The following is a 9,807-nucleotide window of genomic DNA, read 5'->3' as shown; positions in this document are numbered from 1 at the left end:
ATGAGCTCTAGTGTGAATCATAAAAACGACTTATGAATAGCTGTAGGCAAGCCAGGTTTGGAAAGGCAAAGCTTGGCCTGTACTGTATGTCCCGCCATTCCTCTCTTTCAACCAGGTAAACCTGACGTCACCTCACCACATATTCTCAGGTTGTCCTGTGGGTTTTCCCCAACAGCTCCAAAGTACGGGCTGCCCCAGCTAACAAGGAAGTCCCTCCTTCAGTTACAACTGATTGGTTACAACCCAAAGGGTGCGGGGCACATTGTATTCTCATTGGGCTATTTGATTGTCAATTTAGCGGTTGTAGTTGGTTTGCGTCAGGTGAAAGTGGTCCAGTGCTCAGCCGAGAAAAAGTTGTTTCGTTTAGAAATGAAACGTTTGTGAACTTGTTAAATTATAAATATTGACTAGTACGTTTTACAACTAGCTCTTCAACATCACCAGGTAAACAGCAGCAATGAAGAGTCTCAAGTACCGACTGAAAAAGCATGAAGTTACGCTCACAGTAAGTTGAATCAGAACTTTTTGTGGATTGCACATTCATTTTTAGTAAAGTACAGTGTAGCCTGATATATCGCTTTCAAATTATATCGCTCAAATTATATCAACCACGTTTTCTTGTTACAAAGTTTCGAGATTCCCAAACAAAAGCCTACCAACCCAAGCTATCAGGGTTTGGCTACATCAAGCCCGTTTGTCATATTCATGTTGTTAATCAGTGTCTTATTGACAAATGCTTAAGGCAAAAGTTGTCAATTGAAGCATGCTCGTTTATCCAACTGTGTTCGTGGGCAGGGGAGTGGGGAGTTGAGAAAGGATGTAGGAACATGCGCCCAGAACCGTGAGCCCCCAATAGTGCCAAATGCTCGCCCTATGGAGGGCATCGTGTGGTGTGTAAATCTGTACAACAAAGTTTGCGTTGTTTACAATCTCTATTAGACGGCACTTCAGAGCCACCGAGCCTCAGCAATATCGATCAATGTCCTCTCTAACCGCATTTATTGTTTTATTGCTGCATGTTTTGTAATTGGCTTGTTGGCGCCTATTATAGACAGGCAAGTTGAGACAACTGCAAGATGCAGATGGTACCGACTGTACGATAACCTTTCATAGGCTACATTACAATATCTGTCAGGGGACTGTGTCATGCGTTGACATGTTCTAGGCCCACACAATTCCAGACGGATGTTATGTCATATGCCTATGGGTGTTGTGCCTTTCAAAGTGAATTGTATAGTAGCCTAATGTTGGCTCAATACCAATAATATTTAGTTGTTGCTGTACCGGTTAGGCCAGTAGAACCACTATGTATTGCTGGAAGTGACCTGTATGTTATGTTACAACATTCGGAGAGTACGACCCTGCCTTACACAGGAAGCGGCACAGGTCCTAATCCAGGCACTTGTCATCTCCCGTCTGGATTACTGCAACTCGCTGTTGGCTGGGCTCCCTGCCTGTGCCATTAAACCCCTACAACTCATCCAGAATGCCGCAGCCCGTCTGGTGTTCAACCTTCCCAAGTTCTCTCACGTCACCCCCCTCCTCCGCACACTCCACTGGCTTCCAGTTGAAGCTCGCATCCGTTACAAGACCATGGTGCTTGCCTATGGAGCAGTGAGGGGAACGGCACCTCCGTACCTTCAGGCTCTGATCAGTCCCTACACCCAAACGAGGGCATTGCGTTCATCCACCTATGGCCTGCTGGCTCCCCTTCCTCTGCGGAAGCATAGTTCCCGCTCAGCCCAGTCAAAACTGTTCGCTGCTCTGGCACCCCAATGGTGGAACAAGCTCACTCACGACGCCAGGACAGCGGAGTCACTCACCACCTTCCGGAGACATTTGAAACCCCACCTCTTTAAGGAATACCTGGGATGGGATAAAGTAATCCTTCTACCCCCCCAAAAAAAATAAAATAATAATAATAATAATAATAATAAATTTGTAAAGTGGTTATCCCACTGGCTATAGGGTGAATGCACCAATTTGTAAGTCGCTCTGGATAAGAGCGTCTGCTAAATTACGTAAATGTAAATGTAAAAAATGTTAATGGCATGAGGGAACTATCCCTTATTCTACACCTCCTATAGCCTATACAGCCTGTAATGAGGCGGGATTGTAGTATTATGATTCTACTCAGTTCAGCAGGAGTTGTGTGGATGTTTGGCAGCGACAGCCCCTTTCTCCCCACCGTAGGCTAATTAACATGAGAAAGGCATGAAGCCAAGAGCTGTTTCTTGTCCAAGTTTGTGGCCCAGTCCCGAGAAAAGGAATTCCATTCAATTTAAATCGTAGTGGACGTGTCTCTCACATTTTTCGCAGAGGCGAGGAACGCACAGGTCATGGTGATGAGCTGCAGGCCAACGTTTAGCCTAGTAAAAACGAAAATAATTAACGTAACTTGAGAAAAGCGTTCATTTCCCCTGTGGGAGATGGAGGTGTACACTTGATTAAAAGGCTGCAGGCAGTTATGTCTAGAAAACAGGATTTCTGGTATTTTTATTTTGAAACCTGTAACAGACACTATTTGATATAAAGAACCTTCAAATTGCGCAGACGGCCACCCATCGTTTCTAGAAAACACGATTGACATTTGACTGATAATTTGATGTTGGTCATGTTGCATACCGTTGTGCGTGCAAGGGATAAAGTGACCTAGAATTGAGATGAGGGACGGCAGCACGTTGCAGGACGAACCTGTGCAAATGCCTGGAATTACATCATGTGCCCCAAGAAATTGAGGTCTGCAAAGAGATTATAAGTATTTACTCATTGCCGATCACTGTTATCCATCCAATTCCAAGGACCTACTTCCAGACCCCTCTCATGTAGACCTGAGAAGATTGGAAGCTGCCTGATTGATTACTTTAACGTCATAGTGACCCTTAATCAATCATTTGAGACCTACACACGTGCATGGGTGCGAGAGGGGCTAGAGGTCGATTTGGAATTGATTGATATTTATATGATGTCATACAGAAAAGATACCAAAAGAAAACTGGTTGTGAACTCTAGGTCTGCGTGAAAGCATGAGGTGATACTGCCTGTAACCTTAAATGGACTCTCATGTCCCTGCTGAACTGACAGCATTTAGTCACGTGAGACATCTTCTCCGTGGGTGTGACAGGGAGCTCTTCCCACACCCTCATCATATCGCACTGTTATTATGAGAACAGCAGTAGTTGTACCTGACTACAGAACACAAAAAGAAGCACACCCTACAGCCCAGCAGAGCCTACACACCTTTATACGGTTGTGCTTGTAACGGCTGCTTACTCCACAAGCAATGAGGACGATGGCGCTGAAACGGTGAAACGCTTCAGGTGGTCCAACAGCTGTGTGAGAGTGAGTCAGCATGAGGCCTTTTGGAATGGGAACAATAGCTCAATCTGATCCAGACCACAGGCACTTGTGGAAATCTTCCACTAAATTGTGCAATGTATTTTTCTACACATTCCTTTTGTTTTTTTTCTACCTTCTGAATAAGATCCTGGGGATTCGTTTCAGGTCAAAGGGCAAAGGTAGCCAATAACCATAAGCTCTTTTTTTTTTTACACTCCATTTGACAGAAATGCTCTTGTATTAAGAGAGATTGCGCCTGAGTGCTGGGCTATAACTTCTGTTGAGGCTGCCAGACTCTCATTTTCCCCATATCCAACGCAACCTACAGAAAGCTACTTACTGTCAACAATCTGCACTCAACTCCCCTCCTGACATTGGACTGTAAACCTAGGCCCTAGTTCTGTCATTAGAATACTGTACCAGATCTGGGTGTTTGTTTTGATTATGCTGGCCGTCCACATTCTATACCTTGGCCCTTTTGAGGTTGAGGTAGTAAGCTGAGGTAGGTCACCGTTTCTCTTCAGGCTCAGAAAACATTTGAAACGAGGAGCAAGTTTTTCAAAAAAACCGATAGGCCTATTTGCTTACCTAACATTTTCGGCTCTGGTAAAGTTTGACACTTTATTTATTTATTTTTAGAACGTTTTGACAGTCCATCCCTCCGAGGCCTTTTAGCAGCGTTGTTTCTCTCGAATGAGAACAAGTTGTTCGCTCGTTTCGATTCACTCCTATTGATTTGGGCTTTGTGAATGTTTTGGTGCCTGCTCTTCTGTTCCACTGCGTTTGGGTCTGTCAAATCTCATCAACGCATGCAAACGTGGAGGCCTGGCGTATTACAGTTTGTCCACAACTCTTCACAAATCACTGAGAATAACTGTGACAGGTCTGAGGTTATTAACAGCTGTTAGTGTTCTGTTCTTTCGGTTGAGTGATGTGACAGGCCAGTGTTTACAAATTAGGGGGGTGTGTTCAATACCACACCTTAGACATGCTGGTGTTTAATCATTAGGACAGGTCTAAAACTACCTTTGGCACTGACCCCACAAGTAAGCTTCAATTTTAAATTGCTGGCGAAATCTTCCCCCTGCTGCGGTAACTTGGCCGGGGTATAGGGGTGCAACAGTGTAACAGAAGGAAGAACAGTGTTGGCTCTGGAACAGCATGTGGACACGCTAGGGGCAACAGGCCTGCCTGCTCTGCTCAGAGAAGATGGGGAGGAGTAGACCAAGAACAGAGAGGAGAAATAAACACAAGAAAATCGAGATATCAGTGGCAGCTGTACAGATAACTCATCCAAAGGGTTTGACTTCTCTAACACGGCAGAAAGCTAACACAATATGATGCCCTGTCACCTTATTAATTCAGCAACTTACTTAGATAACTAGCAAGTTAAACCTGGGGGTTGCGTTAACACAGAATTATGCGTTAAAAAAATATAAAACGCATAATAAATATTTAGCTGCGTTTCGTAAACGCAGATCTAAAATGCTTCTTATTGTAATTTCTGCTCGGTATCAGACTCATTTTCTCCTTCAGTTGCACTTCTCCACTAGGATGACAACTCACAAACAGGCATTCTATAAACAGACAGCGCTCTGACGGATGTGTAGCCAGCCTACTTTTCTCCTGTAAAATGCAAGATTTAACTTTAAGCTAAACATTAGGAAATGTAGCTGGCTTAGGGCTGTCCCCGGCAAAAAAAATAAAAAAAATCTTGGTCGACCGAAAGTCGTCTGGTCGAAATGTTTAAACATGCATTTTTCCATATATACAGTACCAGTCAAAAGTTTGGACACACCTACTCATTCCAGGGTTTTTCTTAATTTTTTACTATTTTCTACATTGTAGAATAATAATGAAGACCTCAAAACTATGAAATAACACATATGGAATCATGTAGTAAGAAAAAAAGGTTAAACAAATCAAAATATATTTTATATTTGAGATTCTTCAAAGTAGCCACCCTTTGCCTTGATGACAGCTTTGCACACGCTTGGCATTCTCTCAACCAGCTTCACCTGGAATGCTTTTCCAACAGTCTTGAAAGAGTTCCCACATATGCTGAGCACTTGTTGGCTGCTTTTCCTTCACTCTGCTGTCCGACTCATCCCAAACCATCTCAATTGGGTTGAGGTTGGGGGATTGTGGAGGCCAGGTCATCTGATGCAGCACTCCATCACTCTCCTTCTTGGTAAAATAGCCCTTACACAGTCTGGAGGTGTTCTTTGGGCCATTGTCCTGTTGAAAAACAAATGATAGTCCCACTAAGCCCAAACCAGATGGGAATGCATATTGCTGCAGAATGCTGCGGTAGCCATGCTGGTTAAGTGTGCCTTGAATTCTAAATAAATCACGACAGTGTCACCAGCAAACACCCCCACACCGTCACAACTCCTCCTCCATGCTTCACGGTGGGAACCACACATGCGGAGATCATCCGTTCACCTACTCACGATTCCATATGTGTTATTTCATAGAGTTGATGTCTTCACTATTATTCTACAATGTGGAAAATAGTCAAAATAAATAAAGACCCTTGAATGAATAGGTGTGTCCAAACTTTTGACTGGTACTGTATGTGGCAGGGTCTACAGACAATCACGGATTACAAAGGGAAAACCAGTCATGTCGCGGACACCGACCTCTTGCTCCCGGACAAGGTAAACACCTTCTTCGCCCGCTTTGAGGATAACACAGTGCTACCGATGCGGCCCGCTCCCAAGGACTGTGGGCTCTCGTTCTCTGTGGCCCGATGTGAGTAAGACATTTAAGCGTGTTAACCCTCGCAAGGCTGCCGGCCCAGATGGCATGCCTAGCCCGCTTCCTCAGAGCATGCGCAGACCAGCTGGTTGGAATGTTTACGGACAAATTCAAGCTCTCCCAATCCCAGTCTGCTGTCCCCACTTGCTTCAAGATGTCTACCATTGTTCCTGTACCCAAGAAAGCAAAGGTAACTGAACTAAATGACTATCGCCCCATAGCACTCACTTCTGTCATCATGAAGTGCTTTGAGAGGCTAGTTAAGGATCATATCACCTCTACCTTACCTGACACCCTAGACCCACTTCAATTTGCATACCGCCCCAATAGATCCACAGACGATGCAATCGCCATCACACTGCCCTATCCCATCTGGACAAGAGGAATACCTATGTAAGAATGCTGTTCATTGACTATAGCTCAGCCTTCAACACCATAGTACCCTCAAAGCTCATCATTAAGCTCGCGGCCCTGGGTCTGAACCCCGCCCTGTGCAACTGGATCCCTGACTTCCTGACGGGCCGACCCCAAGTGGTGAAGGTAGGAAACAACACCTCCACTTCACTGATCCTCAACACTGGGGCCCCACAAGGGTGCGTGCTCAACCCCCTCCTGTACTCCCTGTTCACCCATGACTGCGTGGCCAAGCACGCCTCCAACTCAATCATCAAGTTTGCAGACGATACAACAGTAGTAGGCCTGATTACCAACAATGACGAGACAGCCTACAGGGAGGAGGTGAGGGCCCTGGCGGAGTGGTGCCAGGAAAATAACCTCTCCCTCAACATCAACAAAACAAAGGAGCTGATCGTGGACTTCAGGAAACAGCAGAGGGAGCACGCCCCTGTCCACTTCGACGGGACCGCAGTGGAGAAGGTGAAAAGCTTCAAGTTCCTCGGCGGACACATCACTGACAATCTGAAATGGTCCATCCACACAGACAGTGTGGTGAAGAAGGCACAACAGCGCCTCTTCAACCTCAGGAGGCTGAAGAAATTCGGCTTGGCCCCTAAGACCCTCTCAAACTTTTACAGATGCACAATTGAGAGCATCCTGTCGGGGTGGTGCGGTCTGCCCAAGGCATCACTGCGGGCACACTGCCCGCCCTCCAGGACACCTACATCACCCGATGTCACAGGAAGGCCAAAAAGATCATCAAGGACATCAACCACCCGAGCCATGGCCTGTTCACCCTGCTATCATCCAGAAGGTGAGGTCAGTACAGGTGCATCAAAGCTTGGACCAAGAGACTGAAAAACAGCTTCTATCTCAAGGCTTTCAGACTGTTAAATAGCCATCACTAGCCGGCTACCACCCGGTTACTCAACCATGCACCTTAGAGGGGCTGCTGCCCTATTTTCATAGACATGGAATCACTGGTCACTTTAATAATGTTTACATACTGCTTTACATTTTACATTTTTACATTTTAGTCATTTAACAGACGCTCTTATCCAGAGCGACTTACAGTTAAGTGAGTGCATACATTTTCATACTGACCCCCTGTGGGAATCAAACCCACAACCCTGGCGTTGCAAACGCCATGCTCTACCAACTGAGCTACATCCCTGCCGGCCATGCCCTCCCCTACCCTGGACGACGCTGGCTAATTGTGCGCCGCCCCATGGGTCTCCCGGTCGCGGCCGGCTACGACAGAGTCTGGATTCGAAACAGGATCTGTAGTGGCACAGCTAGCACTGCGATGCAGTGCCTTAGACCACTGCGCCACTCGGGAGACTTTACTCATCTCATATGAATATACTGTATTCGATTCTACTGTATTTTAGTCAATGCCAGTCCTACATTGCTCGTCCTAATATTTATATTTCTTAATTCCATTATTTTACTTTGTTAGATACTACTGCACTGTTGGAGCTAGGAACACAAGCATTTTGCTACACACAAAATAACAGCTGCTAAATATGTGTATGTGACCAATAAAATGTTATTTTATTTGATGAGTCGCTGTTACATCCATATCATATCAACATTTCCTTGTTATTCATCAAAAGCCTGTCCTCCGAATGACTCACACAACCAGCACCATGACAACCCTAGTGGGCTACTGGCAGACTGTCATTTCAACAGAGAACTGACGTAAAGAGCACAAACTATAGCGATATGGTTCTTTTGAAGTGTGGAAGAGAGTCTAGACATATTTTCAGAGAATAGCCCCATTCCTGCCATCGATTGATGGGTTCCGGTGGAAGCATGGAGCTGGGCTGGCCTCACCCCATGGGAGATGGGATGTTTTTACTGAAAAACACTGTGTGTGTGTAGGTCCCAGAGTGCTGCTGGGTGGTGGTGGTGGAGGGGGGAAGCAGACAATGTGGATTGAAGTTTATTCTAGCATGAGTAAAAGCCCCAGGATTACAGGGGAAAGAGGGAATGTGCTTAGCAGCATGAAAAGCTCTCTGACCTCTGGTCTCCGCTGCAGTGCGGGGTGGTTAGAGCAGTGTGGTCAGTCAGTCAGACAACGCTGTCGCTGGATGCCTGTAGTGCTCAGACAATAAATAGATTCATAGTGGTTTATCAATGCCTGGAAATTAAAGTAAAATATGGCCCCTTTTTAAAGATGCAATATGTAACTTTTTGGGCGACGTGATCAAATTCACACAGAAATGTGTGTTATAGATCTGTCATTCTCATTGAAAGCAAGTCTAAGAAGCGGTAGATCTGTTCTATGTGCGCTATTTCTATGCTTCCCGTTCTTAAGTTTCGTATTGCATCTTTTACTTTTGGTTTTGAACACCAGCTTCAAACAGCTGAAAATACCATATTTTTGGTTATGGAAGATATATTTCACAGCGGTTTAGATGGTACAATGAGTCTCAACGTTGCTTGTTTTGGTACATAAACCGAAATTAGGCGAGATATTAGAATTTTAACAACCAAGAAATTGCGATTTCTGCATAATGCATCTTTTAAATCAATTACTGTACATTCTCCTCTCTTGAAATGTTCCCTTTGTCACTCCATCTAAGATCCACTTATGGCTGGCTAAGTTATTTCTAAGGCGTTCTCAGGCAAAGATCGATCAAGCATTCCTGTCCAAATAGCTGAAGCTAAAGCAGAAGGAAAGTAATGTATTGTACCATGTGGATTAGTAGCATAGTACTGGACTGGTGCTCGATAAAGCCTTCAATTGTTCCATTGAAAGTAGGGCTGACCCCATTTAGTCGACTGGTAGATTGTTTGGTTGATAGGCTGTTGGTTGACCAAGATTTATTTTAGTTGAGCAGTTGCAAATATATTCTTTTTTCTCATGGCACACAAGACACCTGTCTGATTAGCTCCTGTCTCAGTGGACTAATCCATTGAGGAGGGGATCCCACAGTCCAAGAAGAAGGGGAGTGTGGTTAAGATGCACAAGGCACGTCTCTCTCCAGAATGCGCTCTCTCTCCCTCCATTTCGTGCTCATTCATTGTTTCATAACGTCATTGTGTGAGTTGTTTGCCCTTTGATTGTTAGTGTCTATCAATTCCCCATCACGTATATCACCAGTAGTAGCCTACAATGTTTGTTTGGTTATGGTAATTTCTGTCAATATATTATTATGACAGTCGTTTACCGTTCTCATTGTTGGAATGGACACATTGTTTGCAGAGCTCACAACCAATGCTACAATTGTGAGAAACAAGTTTTGGTTTTCATTAATTCATTTCATTCCATTTACGAGTTTTGTCTATTTATTTATTGTATTTCGT

General features: G+C 44.7%; 1 protein-coding gene across 1 annotated transcript in view; it reads left to right on the top strand.

The window, feature by feature from the left end:
- The first annotated feature begins 290 nt into the window (after window positions 1-290).
- uacab (uveal autoantigen with coiled-coil domains and ankyrin repeats b) overlaps window positions 291-9,807 on the top strand; it is a 68,998-nt gene continuing 59,481 nt past the window's right edge. The window contains exon 1 of the mRNA XM_084154467.1: window positions 291-505. Coding sequence (XP_084010593.1) covers window positions 458-505 — 48 coding nt within the window. The 5' untranslated portion in view covers window positions 291-457. The remainder of the gene's footprint in view (window positions 506-9,807) is intronic.

Source organism: Coregonus lavaretus, assembly GCF_964263955.1.
Source record: "Coregonus lavaretus genome assembly, chromosome: 37".
NCBI classification, from domain to species: Eukaryota; Metazoa; Chordata; class Actinopteri; order Salmoniformes; family Salmonidae; genus Coregonus; species Coregonus lavaretus.
The sequence above is the reverse complement of the archived record's forward strand: the minus strand, read 5'-3'. Positions and strand labels throughout refer to the sequence as shown.